Here is a 19,013-nt window from a genome sequence, read left to right as displayed (position 1 = left end):
CCACTACCTATCCCTTTACAAATTAAAACAAAGGTTTGACTGATATTTTTAATAAAAAGAGTAAATTGTTTGCATTGGCGTTTGTATGGTTGGAGTATTGTTAAAAGTCTCATAAAAATTAGATTGAATTAATTATTTTTCTGAACCAGAAAGAGTTCAGTGGCTTAATAGTGAAGTTGGAATTTCACATTTTTTCTTTTAGGTTGACAGTTGCATTTTTTGCGCTCTCCGGGCTGGATATGTTGGATTCCTTAGATGTGGTGAACAAAGATGATGTAATAGAGTGGATTTACTCCCTGCAGGTTCTTCCCACAGAAGACAGTGAGTGAGTTTTTAGCCTTTTATTTTTAGTGTGACTAGTTGTACTTGGGATAACGTGTGCTGGACTAAGCAGACCTTAATATATATCCTTATGCCCTTAACATTTTTAAACATCTATGTTTTCCTTCATCCTGTTCAAATGTAACTTGTAACAATTCTAATGATTGATCTCATAAGAGAACAAATTAGAGTTGTCAGGAATTAAATAAAGATTGTGGCTTAATTCACTCCCCATGGTTTGAGAAGTCTTCATTGGATTGCATTAGTTACTTATTTTGGTAAACTTTCCTTTGCAGGTTTCCCTAATGAGCAGCTCTAAAGCAGTAGCTGTAGTAAAGCCTTGCCATTGGTAAAATATTGCTGAACTCTTGCGCCGTATGTCTTGCATTGCATTATCCCTCATTATGTCACCGTTCTGTGATGTCTACAAAGGGGCTTCAAAACTGTCATAGTAAAACGGAATTTGTCCACAAACTTTTTGAAGGCCTCTCTTGCTTTGTTTATTGATTGTTGAGTATTGTATTTGTTATTTATATTTCATTAGTGCCTTAGCCTTCACTCTCCTTTTCATTCCCAACCATTCTTGTCATCTCTTCAGTGAAAAACATCTTTCTTCTTTGCCTGCTAAGATTTTCATTGCAGTCTCCTGATCATTTCCATCTGTTTTATTAGCAGTTCTTTAATGATTTCTTAGTAACTTCAACTATTTTTATTTATTTAAATTCTATAAAAATTTAATAGGAAAATCAAAAAATATTAAATATCTGATCAATAAACTCTAAATTATTTGATTAACTTATTTAATTTAAAATCACCTAACATATGGTATAAACTCGAGTATAAGCCAACCCGAACATTCGCCGAGGCACCCAATTTTACCACAGAAACTGCATTAAAAATGTGCTGGAAAACTCAGCTTGTACATGTGTGTATACAGTAGTTTTAAGGAATCTTGGTGGCACTCTGGGTTTAATGTTGAGCTGCTAACCAACCACAAGGTTTGTAGTTCAAACCCATCATTCTTGGTAGAAAGATGAGTCTGTCTGGTCCTGTAAAGATTGACATCTTGGCAGTCTCCAGGATCCCTATGAGTTAGACTTGCTCATTAGCTATGGGTTTGGTTTTGATAACATAGTTTTAAATTAAGCCTCTGTTGTTATTAGGAGCCTTCAAGTTGGTTCCAACATATAAGGATCCTATGTACATCAGAACAAAACACCTGGTTGTGCCATCCTCACAATTGTTCCTGTGTTTGAGCCCATTGTTGCAGCCACTGTCAGTCCATCTTGTGAAGCGCCTTCCGCTTTTTCGCTGTCCCTCTACTTTACCAAGCATGATGTCCTCCAGGGACTGAGCAAATACACTCCCAGAACAGTTAGGTAATTTTTATCTATGGTAACCAGTTAGCTAGCGTATAAAGGTCAACATTTGTAAATAACAGTAAGTTCATTGGATGAATTATTGTTAGGCGCTTTGAATTAGGTCCCACTCTATAGCAACTCTACAAGGACCCCCTTGTGCCGTCTGCACAGTTGTTTCTGTGTCTGAGCCCGTAGTTGAAGCCACTGTGGCTCACCATTGTGGTTGTACTGCCCCGATAGATGTGTGTGCACTTCCAGCAGTCGTTAATAGAGTCAGTATTTTTCACTAGCACCATGATTCAAGTGCATAAATTCGTCCCTCTTTCTTTTTTATCATCCAGCTTTCACATGCATATGAGGCAATAAAAAATACGTGGGTTTGGATCAGACCCACCTTAGTCCTCAAAGTGATTTTTTAAAACACTTTGAAGAGATTCCTTGCAGTAGATTTGATCAATGCAATACCAAAAAACACCCCAAAACACAACCTCACTCCCACTGAGTCAGTGCCAACTCATCGGGACCCCATAGGGCTGGGTAGAACTGCCTCCGTGAGTTTCTGCGATTGTAACTCTTTACTGCAGTCGAAAGCCCTGTCTTTCTCCTGTGGCGCAACTTATGATTTCGAACTGATAACCTTACAGATTACGGCCCAACTCAGTTTCCTCACTACTGCTTTCATGAACATTGATGATACATTCAAGTAAATTAAATCCTTGACAAATTCAGTATTTTTACCATTGACCATAATGGTGCCTAGTGGACCAGTGGTGAGGATTTTTCTTTTCTCTATGTTAAGTATAAGCCATGCTGAGGCTGTATGCTGAATGTTTGAGCTTCATCATTAAATGCTGCAAGTCTTCTCTGCTTTCAGCAAGCAACGTTGTGTCCTCTGCTTGTTGCTGGTGGCTTTAGTGAGGCTTCCTCCAGTCTTGATACCACATTCTTCTCCTACAGGCCAACACCTTCAATTATTTGCTCAGTATACATTTGAATAAGTATGGGGAAAGAATACAACCCTGATACGCATCTTCTCTGATTTTAAACCATGCAGTAGTCATCCCTTATTCTATTTGAAATGTCTTTTGGTCTATGTACAAGTCCCCTGGAGTATCCAATCGTCTCCATGTTACCCATAATTCATTATGGTCCACATAGTCAAATGTCTTTGTATAGTCAGTAAAATACAGGCAAGCATCTTTCTAGTATTCTCTGCTTTCAGCAATGATATTCCTCCTTCACATTCTCATCTAAATCCATTTGGATTTTTAGTAGTTCTTTGTAAATGGACTGCAGTGGTTGTTTCTGAATTATTATATTCAGCAAATTTTACTTACATGTGAGATTAATGATATAGTTCAATAATTTTTGCATTCTGAATGAGTACAGGTCTGGTTCTCTTAGTCAATTGGCCAGGTAGCTGTCGTCCACATTTCTTGGCATAAACTAGTACGTGCTTCCAGTGCGGCATCTGTTTGCTAAAACTTTTCATTTGGTATTTTGTCAGTTCCTAGAGCCATGTTCTTCATCAGTGCCTTCAGTGTAGCTTGGCTTTCCTTCAATGTCATTGGTTCTGGATCATATGTTACCTCTTGGAATGGTTTGAATGATGGATGGACAGTGTTTTGGTTTTGGGTGCGGTGATGGTGCATACCTTCCATGTTCTTTTGATGCTTCCTGTATCATAGAATCCTTCAACATTATAACTCAAGTCTCGAATATGTTTTTCAGGTTTTTATGCTGTAGAAATGCCAAAAAAGGCCGTTTGGTTTGTAGCTCCAATTTGTTCCCTTTAATACTTCTGTGTGAATTCTTCTGCTCAGCTCTTTTACTTCGTAACTTCTGAGTTCTTTGGTTTGTTTTAGCTCTTACACAAGAAAATTTCTGTGTCTCTTCTGACACCCTTGTCTTTCTTTACTATCTTTTTATCACCTTTTGCTTTCATCATTTTCAGTGTCTTTGATTTCATCCCACTGGCCTGGTCTTGAGCCATTAATGTTCAATGTGTCAATTTTATTTTTGAGATGGTCCCTAAATTCAGATGAGTTATACTCAAAATTACACTTTGTTCTTGTAGACTTACTTTAATTTACTTCAGTTTTAACATGAACTTGAGCAATTGATGGGCTGTTGGTCAGTTAGTTCGTGACTTTGTTTTGATTAGTGATGAGTGTTTCTGTGGTATCTTTCCACTGATAGAAGCAGTTTGATTCCTGTTTATCCCCCACTTAACAAAAACCAGACACTGCCATCAAGTCAATTCTGACTTGTAATGACTCTGTAGGGCAGGATAGAATTGCCCTGTGGGTTTCCAAGACTGGTATTCTGGATAGAAGTAGAATGGCTCATCACAATGCTTACAGAACACCAAGCTTCTGGGAAAAGTGATGGAAAAGTTTGGGGACAGTTAGTTCATGGTGATTGGTTGAACATGATGAGCATCATGGAACTCTCCATGAGAAGGTTGTAAAAATGCCAGTTGTTCTATTACCCTGTCTACTCACTAAAGTTAAAAAAAAAAAAAAAGACGACAGATTTTGGACTAGGCCTATGAGAATTTAGCACAGCTATCTACTTTTATCCAGCACCATGAAGAAGCATGGATGGTATATTCCTCAGTAGTAGATTTCAGAATGTTGGAAAATAGGCATTTTTGAAATTTTGAAAATTGTGAAATTTCTGCTAAGAATATTCTGCTAAACCCATGAAGAGTGGCTGTGATTAAAAGATGGTCTTCCTGCAGGAGTCTGCGGCGGAGCCAATCGCACTTCCTGCCGCTGGCCACAGTTCCGCTCACTTGCAAAATCACAAGTAACTTACAACTTGGCCTTTTGACAAAACCGGGAATTTTCAGTGAAAAGCTTTTGTAATTTTTCATATTTTAAGTTAAATATTACATATATAAACAGTAGTATTATGGATTCTGGTTTATTTGTTTTACTAAAAATATATGCCCGGAGCAAATTCTATACAATGGAAAGAGATTCTAAAGGTCAGTTTCATATTAACAAGGTAGTAAATGTCATAATATAGCCCTAAAATTAGCTTGAGAGCTAAATAACATGATGTGTTTTCTTATTTCCATTTTTCCTGAATCCCAGAAAAGTAGCCATTTCTATTGTAATTTAGTATATCAATAAGAATTTATCTGGCTCCTCAGGCTCCTGCGAGCACATCCTCATGTCCCCTCCCCCTGCCTGCTCCCCACCAGGGACAGGACTTTTTCCCCAGTCGCCCCTCAGAGGCTCTCCCCACAGTGGCACTGGACAACTGTTGTCCGGCAGCTGAGCCCTGGCCCAGCTCCTGGTGGGAACCACAAGAAGGAAGCTCAGCACCCCTGTGGTGTCCTGTTGAAGATCATTGTTTTTATTAACTGAATGATTATGGTTTTTTTTCATGGACCAACTTTTTTTGTACTGTCCCCTTATTGATGTCACCCAGTTTTAATAAAAGGATCTTCTGAAAAAAAGAATGTATCTGGGTCACTGTTTCCTTAGTGTGCTGTAGAAGTTGAGAAGCCCCTTCCATGAAAATTCATGATTTCCATTTTAAATCACAACTCAGGTCATTTATGTTACCTATGAGATGTCACAAAATCCTGATCCATTTTGGTTTGGGAGTAGTTAAAAGCTTATGACTTAATGATTCTACCCTCTGAATAGTTTTCAAACCTATTATTTACTCCATTCCTGAAGCTTCTGCCTTGCATTCTTTATAACCTCTCACCTGAACTGTTACACAGCAGAATTCTTTCATTGAAAGTTTGGGCTTGATTCCTGGCCACCACCCCCCTGTCAATATTAACGTGTTGCTGTGATGTTAAAGAGGTTTCAGCAGAGCTTCCAGACTAAGACTGACTAGCACATTAAGATTTGGTTATCTACTTTTAAAAACCAACTGATGAGAACTCTAGGGATCACATGGCTTTCATTTTATTGACAACTAACAACAGGTCTCCCTGCTTACCCCCTCTTCTACCCTTCAGCTAGATTTTTCTAAGTCACAAATCTAATTTTTTCCAACCAAATTATCTTAATGTCATCTGCAAGACTCTCAGCAGTCTGACCTCATCCACTGGTAGGCTGGCTCATATCAGCTACTTGGTGTACCCAGAAATGTACTCTGACAACATTTGTCACTGTTCTCTCAAAGTAGTATCATCTCTTATTCTTTCTACCCTATTGGGAATATGGACCCTCCCCCACTCCACTCCTTTTGCAGGGCCTTAACACCCTAAGGTAGAAAGAGCACAGCCTAGTCAATGTTCCTATAACCTTTTCCCATCGAAATCACTCCTCTCCAACTCTGTGCAGTAATAAAAAGAATAAGGTAAAAGCATGTTAAAATAAATATGCATTCCTGTATTTAAATATTTAATGAGAAAAAGCCTTAGCTTATCTTCACTTCAAAATAAAATGAAAATAATTTAAAACTCTCTAAAGGTAGATTGATTCTACAGAAAGATCAACACTTTCCTGTATAGCAGAAATCATGTCATATATTATTTAATTTTTTTCATTTTCAAAGCCCTGTCAAACACCTTATTGAATTTGTACTTTACAAAGTCAGCCTTCCCCAAAGGAGGAAACTAAGAGACAAAATGTTTAGAAGACTTGCCTAAAGCCACGCACAGATATTAAATGACCGAGTCAGACCAAACTCCCTTTCCACTTCATACCCAATGCTTTACTGTTTAAGTATATAGGTCCCTAGTGGAGACTCACGTAACAAAACTAACATGTGTCAAACACATTGTAAATATTTAATCAAAATGGAATCCTAGCCACGAATTAATGCAAGGATTGTAAAGACCCTAGAGGTGGTCTATTAATTTGTGAAGTCAGACCACTGGGAGTTGAAACCCTTCTTATGAGCCTCAAGAGGAAGTTCTTAGGAATAACAAGGAACTTAACTGGGAATAATGTGGTTTCTTCACTGTTCATAACCAGAAAATTTTAAAGCCAGACAGAATGTAACCCAAATATTAGAGCCCTTCATTTTATAAATAAAGGTATTGAGGTTCAGGGAGACATAAGTAGTTAAAGCTAGAAACAAGATTAGAATTTAGCCCTCTTATATTTTCATTACATATAACTATATATAATGACCTGCAGAGTAGTGGCTCTACAGGGGGACTGGGTAGCTCATCACTATTGTTTAATATTTTAACCTAAGGGTTGTTCTTTATTAGAAATACATGAGCATGTCCTTTGAATGTGTTTTTATCTTTTATAACACCAGTATCTCTTAAAAGAAGGGAAATGTGCTTTTTTCTTCTTCTGAAAAGCAACTCCTGGGGGTAAAGTAAACTTTTTTTTAACTCATTGAAATTTGGCACACTACAAGTTTATGACAGTTTTCTTTTCTTTTTTTAAAAAAAGAATATTCAAATACAGTGTCTTCATGTTTGACACATAGCTGTATTCAGTATGGGCTCAGTAGCAAAACTAAAGTAAGTTTAAAGTAAGATATATGACCCACATTACTAATTGTCTTCTATGTGAAGATGCACAAATAAAGGGATTGTTTTCCTTTATAGTTTATAGCTAACACATTACAATCTTCTCACTATGAGCGTGCATTGACTCAGTGGCAGTGAGTTAGGTTGTTTTATATATACCATCTATAGTGTGGCAAAGGAACTTTGGTGGCGTATTCATTGGACTGTTAACCACAAGGTACCCAGTTCGAAACCACCAACCATTCTGCAGGAGAAAGATGAGACTTCCTTACTTTGAGAATTAAGGTGTACCTGACTCAAGCCTTGTTATTTTCAATTGGCTCATATGCGTGTGAAATTTGGACAATGAAGAAGGAGCGCCACAGAAGAATTGATGCATTTGAATTAGGGAGCTGGTGAAGCATATTGAACCATAGAATGCCAAAAGAACAAACAAATCTGTCTTGGAAGAAGTACAGCCAAAATGCTCCTTAAAGGGAAGGCAGCAAGACGTCATCTCAACTACTCTAGACCTTCTGGGAGAGACCAGTCCCTGGAGAAGAACATTGTGCTTGATAAGGAAGAAGGACGGTGACAAAGTCCTGGCCCTCAACAAGATTGATTGACATAGGACTGCAGCAACTGCTCAAGCGTGGGAACGACGGTGAGGATGGCACAGAACTGGGCAGTGTTCCTTCTGGTGTACTTAGAGTCGCTAAGACTTGGAAGACTCAGTGAACAACGTAGTGTTGCTGGTCAGGTCCCAGTTCATACATGTTCAGTTTGATTCCTAACGAGTTGTGTTTAAACATGGACTGCAGGTAAGTTTTCTCTATAATACACATATCTTAGTCTCATCAGGGTGCCTGTACAAGAAGTCCAATCAGTACAGTGGCTTCTGATGGCATCCACTAGGCCAGTTTAATTCTAGGTTGAGAGGTCAGCTTAGAAGATTAGCAACTCAAGCTCACCGCCATCGAGTCAATTTGGTTCATAACTACCCTATAGGACAGAGGTGAATTGTCCCTTTGGGTTTCTGAGGCTATAAATTTTTACAGGGGAAAATCCTCATCTTTCTCCAGTGGAGTGGCTAGTGGGTTGGAACTATGGACCTTGCCAATGAGTAACCCACTATGCCACCAGGTCTCCATCAAACATAGTGATTGCTTTTTGGGGAGGGAATCCTGCAAGGGTAATCTTGATTGATACTCTTGAGGGACACTGGACAATTAATTATGGCTTATTATGAAGACGTTTAAAGAAAATGCAAAGTTGTATTGGTGAAAATAAGACCAAGAAAATTGTACTAAGGGTTTTTGGTTTTGTGGATTTTTTTCCATTGGGACAATATACCTGTTCATTCTTCAAGGGTACTCAGGGCTGTCCTATGAAATTTGTATGTGTGTGTGTTGGGGCGGGGGGGGGGGGGAACCTTACTCCATCCTCCTTACAGCTCGTTAATTTGCCCCTTCAAACTTTCTTTTATTCCCCAAACTCAAAATAACTTTAAAAGGAACACAATTTGAGAACTCATATGCCAAAACTACAATTTTGACGTAGTGTAAATCAAAGGGTACAGAATTCTGTGGGGAAAGGTTGCTACTTACTTCTGTCTAGTCGATGTGATCCTATAAGGGAGAGTATCGAATTGCCCCTGTGAGTTTCCCAGCATGTAACCCTTTATAGGAGTAGAAAGCCTCATCTTTCTGAGAGCAGAGCAGAGCAACAGTGGTAGAACAAACCTGCCTGGCCCTGTGCCATCCTCAGGATTGTTTTAAGGCTTCTGCCCATTGTTGCAGCCACTGTGACAACCTATCTTGTTGCGGGTCTTCCATTTTTTTTTTCACTTCACTTCTACTACTTTACCAAGAATGACGTCCTTCTCCAGGGACTGGTCTCTCCTAACAGCATATCCAAAGTATGTAAGATGAATTCTACCCTCCTTGCCTAGACAGGGTAAACTTCTTCCTTGTTCAGTGTGCAACTTTCCCGTGCATACAAGGCAATGGAAGATACCATGGCTTGGGTCTGGTGCACCTTAATCCTCAAAGTAGCATTCTGGTTTTCAATACTCTGTAGGAGTCTTGGGCAGCATACCTCTGTTGAGTAGACCACACTAAAAAGCTTGCATCAAATGGGAACACTAGATGGAGCTGTTTAATAACCTCCAAAGAAGTTTAAAAGTTTACCGTAAGTGTACTGTAAATTTGGAATTAAATGCACATTTATGCTTTTATATTTTTCATCAATCGATACACTTACCTGGCTTTTAAAGGCAGTGTAATAGCAGACAAGTCTTGCATAGGACCCAGGAAAGAGTGCTTGATGAATCTTTTAATAGTTTAAAGTTGAAATGTTATCACTAAAATGAACATCATTTTAAAAGCATTAGGATCTAAGTTTGTAGCTTAAACTCAGTCTTTTTTTCTTGTTTTCTTATTTGATGGTAATCAGTTTTTCATAGAAGACATTACTATACACCTCTTGTTCATTTGACTTTTACTTAAGTAAACTATGAACTACACTACACATAGTTCATAGATATTTGAGGAGAAGTCAAGACATATGCATTGTCTTTTCTGTACCCAGTGATTATTGATGGATGGGCCTAAATGCATTTCTCACTATGGCAGGATGTGTTTTCCCTTTTTTAAAAAAAAAGGTGGGGGGGAATAAAGGCAGGGTTTTTGTTGTTTGTCGTTGTTTTTAATTTAAAGGAACTTTGAAACTACAACATATGCTTTTAATGTCCTTCTGTTTTATTCATTTTACATGATTGCTCTTTATGAAGTCTTGGTCACTGTAGTGAGAACTTGAAAACAGCCCTGTAGCCATTCCAAGAGCCCCTGCAAAAGAAACATGAGGAGACTTCAAAAGTTTGTTCGTGGAAAGCAGAATTAAAAAACAATGGAATTTTTCCACAAACTCCTTTGAAGCCCCTTTATATGCTGTTCCTGGTTTAAAAATAAGGGCACTTGACTCAGATTAAATTACTTTCCCACAAAACTCAGGACAAGTAAGAGTACGAGCTTCAGTTTGGTGCTTTTTATGCTTTTAACCACCATCTTTTGTTGTTATGCAGTATTTTTGAGCATCAATATTATTTCTGCTTTGCACAAAAGTTGATATTTTAACCAAGATAAAAATTCCCCCAAAAGCTCAAAAGAGCCCTGCCATCGAGTTGATTCCAACTAATAGTGACTCTGTAGGACAGATTTCTGAGGCCTGAACATTTTAAGGCCATGGGCCGCCACTTCTCTTTGCTGCAGAGCGGAAGGTGGTGTTTCAAACCACCATCCTTTTGGTTAGCAATCAAATGCTTAGCCACTAAGCCAGTAGAAATGCCATGCCTGCATTTACGTGTGCACCTCTGCGGAAATGGTGCTTCACTCAGAAACAGATGTGTGTTAAGTCCCTACTATTACATGCCAACCTCTGTAACACCTGGCAGAATTATCTAACTTAGCAGAGGGCTCAAGAGAGCTTTCCTACTCCCTGGACCACTGTCAATGTCTAGACCAATGGTTCTCAACCTGTGGGTCACAACCCCTTTGGGGTGGACCGACCCTTTCATAGGGTCGCCTAAGACCATCTTCGGAAAACACATTAGTATTTCACCGTATATAATTACATATTGTTTTGTGATTAATCATTATGCTTTAGTTCTGTTCCATTTGTAACAATGAAAATATATCCTTCATATCAGATGTTTACATTATGATTCATAACAGTAGCAAAATTACACTTATGAAGTAGCAATGAAAATAATACTATGGTTGGGGGTCACCACAACATGAGAGAACTGTATTACAATGACAGCTGAATTGCAGATCTAGAGCAGTGTCTGAAACCAAAGTAAAGGTATTAATTGGGAAAAGTTGGGACCCTGAAACATGGGATGGGAACATATAGGCTGATGATCCAGAAGAGGAGGATATTGAGCCATTAGAAACACCTGAGCAGATGAGCCAAACTGTTCAAGTTGATATGCCAGGTGGGGCTGCATTAGTAGTATTGCCTTAGGGAGATGCCTTATAAGATATTGCTGAGAGCACCCAGGAAACACCCTCACCACCCATTATTTCCACTAGACCTGTCACTAAAATTAAGTCTCAGAAACCTCCTAAAGGTGAGGTTGAGATGATTATCCAAGAAGAAGCGCGCTATACTCATAAAGACCTGCTCGAGTTTTCAAATATGTACAAGCAGAAGCCTGGGGAATATCCCTGGGAATGGTTACTAAGGGTGTGGGATACAGGTGCATGAAATATACTATTAGACCGGTCTGAGTTTCTGGATATGGGACCCCTAAGTGCAGACTCTTCCTTCAATGTCTCTGCGAGACAGGCTAAAAAGTAATCTAATTCTTTATTTGGTTGGTTCAATAAAGCATGGACTGCCAGATGGCCTAGATTAGGTCAACTTGAAGTACCTGACCTACCTTGGTACATTGTAGAGGAAGGCATCCAAAAGCTTAGAGAAATTGATTAGAATGGATCTATCAGGATATGCCCATAGATCAAAAAAGGGGGTATCCTGAGGATATACCCTTTACCACAACCATAACAAGTTTGTGAAGTGGGCCCCAGCATCTCCTGACTCCTGTAATTGCTATTTATGTGCACCAGGATTAACAATGGACACTGCCCTAAGCGAACTTGGACATTTGCCCACAACGGGGCTGATTGGTCCCCGTGATGATAGAGGGCAGGTGTAAGCACTGAATCGACAGGGTGGGCGTGGTTATAATAGACAACAAGTTTTCAATAGTAATAAAGCAGCCTGTCTCGTGTGGAATTATGGCATTGGCTACTTAGCCACGGTGTCCCTAGGAATGAAATAGATGGGAAACCTACTAAATATTTACGTGATCTGTATAGGTGAAAGAGTGGTAGATCAGGTAAACAGCAGAATAGACAGTCACGATCGCTCAATCAATTCCCAGACCTGAGCCAGTTTACAGGCCCATAACCCCTTGAATGAAGGGGAGGCTGGGTCCCTTGTAAGGAGGATCCTGCTACATCACTGAAGGTTTATACTGTTAGTCTTTCTTCTAGCCTTCCCCAAAGGGACCTGCGGCCTTTCACAAGAGTGACTGTTCACTGGGGGAAAGGAAATAATCAAACTTTTCGGGGATTACTAGACACCGGCTCAGAATTGACACTAATTCCAGGAGACGCAAAATGTTCCGAAGGCCCACCAATCAGAGTGGGGGCTTATGGAGGTCAAGTTATCAATGGAGTTTTAGCTCAGGTACACCTCACTGTGGGTCCAGTGGGCCCCCAGACCCATCCTGTGGTTATTTCCCCAGTTCCAGAATGCATCATTGGAATAGACATAATTAGTAACTGGCAGAACCCCCATATCGGATCCCTGAAATGTGGAATAAGGGCTATCATGGTAGGAAAGGCCAAGTGGACACCATTAGAATTGCCATTGCCTAGGAAAATAGTAAACCAAAAGCAGTACCTCATTCCTGGAGGGATTGCAGAGATCAGTGCCACCATCAAAGACTTGAAAGATGCAGGGGTGGTGATTCCTACTGCATCACCATTAAACTCACCAATTTGGCCTGTAAAGAAGACAGATGGATCCTGGAGAATGACAGTGGATTATCATAAACTTAACCAGGTGGTGACTCCAATTGCAGCTGCTGTCCCAGATGTGATTACATTGCTTGAGCAAATTAATACTTCTCCTGGTACATGGTATGCAGCTATTGATCTGGCTAATGCGTTCTTCTCAATGACAGTCTCAAAGGACCACGAGATGCACTTTGCCTTCACCTGGCAGGGGCAACAATATAGTTTCACAACTCTCCCCCAGGGGTACATCAAGTTTTCTGCCCTGTGCCATAATTTAGTCCAAAGGGAACTTGACCACCGTTGTATTCCACAAAATGTCACACTGGTCCATTTTATTGATGACATGCTGATTGAACCCACTAAGGAGGATGTATCAAAGACTCTAGATTCATTGGTACAATATCTGCGTACAAATGGTTGGGAAATTAACCCAATGAAGATTCAGATACCCTCCACATCAGTAAAATTTCTAGGAGTCCAGTAGTGTGAAGTATGTCGAGATATTCCTACTAAAGTGAAGGATAAGCTATTGCATTTAGCGCCCCCTAACGACTAAAAATGAGGCACAAAGCCTAGTGAGCCTCTTCGGATTTTCGGTGTTCTACTTCAACCTATTTATCAAGTGACACAAAAAGCCTCCATTTTTTAGTGGGGTCCAGAACAAGAAAAGGCTCTTCAACAGGTTCAGGCTGCCATGCAAGCTGCTTTGTCACTGGGACCATATGATCCAGCTGACCCAATGGTGCTAGAGGTGTAAGTTGTAGATAGAGATGCAGTATGGAGTCTTTGGCAGACCCCTATTGGTGAATCACAGCGTAGACTGTTGGGATTTTGGAGTAAAGTCTTGCCATCCTCTGCAAACAACTACCCCACCTTTAAAAAACAGTTGTTAGCCTGTTACTTGGCCTTGGTGGAGACTGAACGCCTCAACATGGACCACCAAATCACCATGAGGCCTGAATTATCTATCATGAACTGGGTATTGTCTGACTCACGGAATCATAAAGTTGGACGTGCGCAGCAACACTCCATTGTTAAATGAAAGTGATATAAATGAAATCAGGCCAAAGCAGGACCTGAAGGAACAAGTAAGCTGCATGAAGAAGGAGCCCAAATGTCCACTCCTGTCACATTACCTGCTTTCTTCCAGTCTGCACCTATGGCCTCCTGGGGAGTTCCTTACCATACTTTAACTGAAGACCAAAAAAGTTATGCTTGGTTTACAGATAGCTCTGCATGATATGCAGGTGCCACTCGTAAGTGGACAGCAGCAGCACTACAGCCCCTTTCTGGGATCTCCCTAAAGGACAGTGGTGAAGGGAAATCTTCCCAATGGGCAGAACTTCAAGCAGTGCACCTGGCCGTTCAGTTTGCATACAAGGAAAAATGGCCAGATGTGAGATTATATACTGATTCATGGGCTGTGGCTAATGGCTTGGCTGGATAGTCAGGGAATTGGAAGGACCATGATTGGAAAATTGGTGACAGGGAGGTGTGGGGAAGAGCTATGTGGATAGACCTCTCTGAATGGGCCAAGAAAGTAAAGTTAATTGTATCTCACGTGAACGTTCACCAAAGGATTACCTCTGAAGAGGAGGACTTTAATAATCAAGTGGATAAGATGACATGTGCTGTGGAGACTGGTCCTCCTCTTTCCTCTGCCACCCCTGTTATCGCCCAATGGGCACATGAACAAAGTGGACATGGCGGCAGGGATGGAGGTTATGCATGGGCACAGCAACATGGACTTCCACTCACTAAGGCTGACTTGGCCACTGCCACTGCTGAATGTCCATTTGCCAGGAGCAGAAACCAACATTAAGTCCAAGATATGGGACCATTCCTCGGGGAGATCAACCAGCAACTTGGCGGCAGGTTGATTACATAGGACCACTTCCATCATGGAGGGGGCAGTGTTTTGTTCTTACTGGAATAGACACCTACTCTGGGTATGGTTTTGCCTTCCCTGCACGTGATGCTTCTGCCAAAACTAATATTCGTGGACTTACAGAATGCCTCATCCACCGGCATGGCATCCCACATAGCATTGCTTCAGATCAAGGAACTCACTTTACAGCAAATACAGTGCAACAATGGGCCCATTCCCATGGTATCCACTGGTCATATCATGTTCCTCATCATCCTGAAGTTGCTGGATTGGTAGAACGATGGAATGGGCTCCTAAAGACACAATTACGGTGCCAACTAGGTGGCAACAACTTGCGGGGCTGGGGCAATGTTCTCCAGGAAGCTGTATATGTTCTAAACCAGCGGCTAATATATGGTGCTATGTCTCCAATAGCCAGAATTCATGGGTCCAGGAACCAAGGCGTGGAAATTGGCATGCCATCACTCACTATTACTCCTAGTGATCCCCTTGGAGCATTTTTGCTGCCTGTCCCAGCAACCCTGTGTTCCTCAGGTCTGGAGGTCCTGGTCCCGATGGAAGGAACTCTCCTACCTGGAAACACAGCATGGATTCCACTGAACTGGCAGCTGAGAATGCCCCCATGGCCACTCTGGGCTTCTCATGCCTTTGGATCAACAGGTTACGAAGGGTGTCACTGTACTAAGTGGTGTGATTGATTCTGATTACCACGGAGAAATTGAACTGGTGTTACATAATTGAAGTAAAGAGGAATATATCTGGAATCAGGAAATCCCATAGGCCGACTCTTAGTGCTACCATGCCCTGTGACATGACTTATAATGACCCAGACCCCTCAGGAATGAAGGTCTGGGTCACCCTGCCAGGCAAAAAACCACAGCCAGCTGAGGTGCTTGCTGAGGGCAAAGGTAATACAAAATGGGTAATAGTAGAAGGTAGTTCTACCTATCAGTTATGACCACGTGATCAATTGCAAAAGCGATGTTTGTAATTGTCAATGTATTTTCTTTTGATGTGATTATTGCATATCTTTCCTTTGTTCAGGTGTGATATATCAGATACAGTTTGACTCAGTGTGTTTTCATTTATATGTATGATAGATGATTGATGATAAGTATAAGTGTGATTTCATCAATGTCTGGAAATTATATAAGTATACATGACTAAAGAATTGTGTACAGGTGCCAGGTTGGCAAGGGGTAGATTGTGATAGTTTTATTGTGCCGGCCTGACCCATAAACTCAAGTGGGATTAATTGAAGGGTGGAGAGATAAGTGGCTCGGTGAGCCTCACCTTTCTTGTCTCTCGCTCTTTAATCATCAGACCAGCGTGTGGCTGCCTTACTTGTTCTGTGCCTCAATTTAAAGAGTACACTACCTGTGGGATGCCTAGCCTGTGGACTGTGTCGCTGTAAGTTGAGGTCTCTTTAAGCCCACATGATTGGAATGTACGTCTCTGGAGCTGGGGACCGACGGTGACCTGCCTTGTTGTTTGCTGCCTGGGTATATATAGCCCTGCTCTCTACAGAGGAGGAACTGGCGGTCCTCAAGGCTTAAAGGACTGCTAGTGTCTCACTGCTTTATAATTTAACTGTTCATTTCTTGTGTTATCTATCTATCTATCTATCTATCTATCTATCTATCTATATTTACTAGCAATCTGGTTTTGTCGCTCTACTGAACCCTGTCTAACACACTGTATTAAAGGGTTGTGGCATTAGGAAGATTGAGAACCACTGGTTTAGACTTATATCCCCCATTTCTATGATGACCAGAAGGAGGCAATGTAGTTAACTGACCCATACAAAGAGAGGCCAAGCTCACATCCTTGCCCTCATTGGTCTCTATCTCACTGGGCACTTCTAGACAACTGCTTTGCTAGGTTCATCCTGATACCCCATTGTAGAACACCAAGAGATCGTATAGATGTGGGTACTCCAAGCCCCAGAAAGCTACGTGTGGAGACCCCAGACCCAAGCCTAACAACTGGGGAAAGCATGGGTGCCACAGTCCCCCAGGGCTTCTTCAGAGGTCAACCCAAGTAAAAACTAGCACACAAGTCAGGCGCAACAGGGTAAACCATATTCACAAAATGGCTTTAGATTGGTGGGTGTGCTATTTCCATCCAGCCTTTAGTACACTATGGTTTGTTTTCTGTTTTTTTTAATATTTCAGTTATTTTGTCAGAAGCATCGTCACACGGTGTAGTGTGGATTTTGAAAGGGTTGCTCTGTTCAAAGCAAACATTTCAACTATCCTATAAAAGGAAAAAAAGAACAAGAAAGACTTTTTAGTGATAAACTTAGACCTCAAAGGTGAAATCAGAGCTTTTTTTGTCTATCTAATTTGGTAGAATCAGGACCAAATATATATGGAGGGCTACCAGCAAGTCAGGTGGCTGTACTTTGGCTACAAGCTAAAAAGGTGATGGTTTGAACCCACCCAGAAAGACTAGACAGTTTGCTTCTGTGAGGCCATAACATGGAAAACCCAGTGGAGCAGGTCTGCTCTGTACACATGGGATGACATATGAGTCAAAATGAACTCAATGGCTATTAACGATGACCAAGAGAAGAGGGGGTGCTAGGCAGGGTTAAGAAGCTGCCCAAGAGATCTTTTTGTGTTTGTGCGTGGAGGAATATGCAACAAAGTACAAGTACATCCAGTAGTTTCCACCTGTGCAGGCCCGTTCCCTTGATACGTTCTTCACCTTGCATCACCATCCATCTCTACATCACTACCCTGTTGTTTCAGCACCACTAACTTTCACTTCCTAGGGTTCTTGAAAGTTTTTTTTTTCTTCAAACCAACAGCCTTACGTTATTTATTGTTAAACTTGACGAGGAAGCAAAAAAACAAGAAATATACCAGATTATTTGCTAATAGAAGTTCAATTGATCAGATGGGGACAAAAGTCTTAGTGCAACACATGATTTGAACCTAGGAAAATGCAGTCATGTGTGCCATTGCTCAGGGGGCTCCTTACAGACCCAGCTTGGTTCTTCTCCAGTGTCTTGTCTTGGAGTTGTACCTGATCTTATTACCGGTATTCATTTGAATCCATTGGGGACTGGGCCGATTCTGCTTCTGTTTCTTGGCCAGGAATCTCTTGATCCTGAAAGTCTTATGAGACGACATGGTGAAGTCAGAGCAACACCACACTCAGGATGGCAGAGAAACTGAGAGAGGGAGAAGAGGACGGAAGTGTGAAAAGGGCATGTTAAAGAGCTAAAGTTCTTCTCTCTGCTTTTGCATTACTGTTGTCAGTGTGATGGATATCATTCTTTAAAAGGGCAATGTTCACTTATTTATTAACTAAATGATGCACTAGTTTAAACATGATTATGTGGGATAATTGTGTTTCATGGTTTAGATATTTTCATTAGAGGTTGATTTAGGGGTTCCCCTGATTTCAGTGGATCCAGTAAGTGTGATTCCCTAAGAATTTGAAGTTCCATTGTACTCTTTTACCTCCTTTTGAAGAGGGTCCATATATTGAGAACTTGATTAAAACATTCTGTCATGGTGGCTATGTACCAATTATTTCTTCTGGTCTCATGGTAAAAGACGTAGTTTATCCAGGCAATTGACCTATAGTTCATTTTCTTTCCAGTTCCTTCTGAGTCTCTTTCTCTCTCTACTGTTTCAGGTGACTAGAGATCAGTTGTATCCCCCAGCCTTTTAAGACACTTGGGTGCTGTGCACTTGGAAAATAGAACAATAACTAGAAAGGTTAGACCAATTGGCTAGTTAGACCCATGAAGCTGTGACCTGAAACCTTTGAACTGATCAATTTAATCCCATGAGACAGTGACTGAATTGTACCTGAATAAGCTGATTTTTTTTCTTATGGTAGATATGATTGTTTTCTTGTTTTCATTTGATACTGATATATTCAAAAGTGAATAACTTACAAGAAGAATGTGTGTGAATAAGCATACCGTGAGTGAGCAGAGATCAAGTGCTAATGTGCAGCGCTCTGTAAAAACTTCATCCGGTGAAAACTCAATGGAGCGCACTTCTCTCTCCTCTGACACAGCGGGGTCTCCATGAGTCAGAATCACCTTGGGAACGTCTGCCTTTTAGATCCTGTCAAGTGGGTTCTTGGATTCAGAATGAAGGTCTAAGGCTAACATACAACGTGCACATTTTCCCCGTTGTGGCTGTGCAGCCGTTTGTAGTTTGAGCTTCCTCACTTGTCAAGAAGCATTGAGCTACAGCAGGAAACACTGGGTAGCTAGTTAGGATTCTTAAGCCCACACCCAACTTACTGCCATCAGGTCGTTTACAGTTTTAATTGTGGAAACCAGGGTGTTTAGTCTGTTTCTTTAGGTGAAAAGGCAGGCCAGTGAGTAAAAGCCAAGGAAAGTGGTTCTGGCTCGATAACTGGTACAACTTGAGGATTCCAGACACGGCGTG

General features: G+C 40.9%; 1 protein-coding gene across 2 annotated transcripts in view; it reads left to right on the top strand.

Annotated features, from left to right (window-relative positions):
* PGGT1B (protein geranylgeranyltransferase type I subunit beta) overlaps positions 1–19,013 on the top strand; it is a 62,534-nt gene that overhangs the window by 10,968 nt on the left and 32,553 nt on the right. For both annotated transcript variants that reach the window (XM_075541405.1, XM_075541406.1), the window contains exon 2: positions 203–321. In XM_075541405.1, the coding sequence (XP_075397520.1) occupies positions 203–321 (119 nt within the window). The remainder of the gene's footprint in view (positions 1–202; positions 322–19,013) is intronic.

This window comes from Tenrec ecaudatus, chromosome 2 (genome assembly GCF_050624435.1).
Source record: "Tenrec ecaudatus isolate mTenEca1 chromosome 2, mTenEca1.hap1, whole genome shotgun sequence".
In the NCBI taxonomy this organism is placed as follows: domain Eukaryota; kingdom Metazoa; phylum Chordata; class Mammalia; order Afrosoricida; family Tenrecidae; genus Tenrec; species Tenrec ecaudatus.
This window is presented reverse-complemented; position numbering and strand designations above follow the sequence as displayed.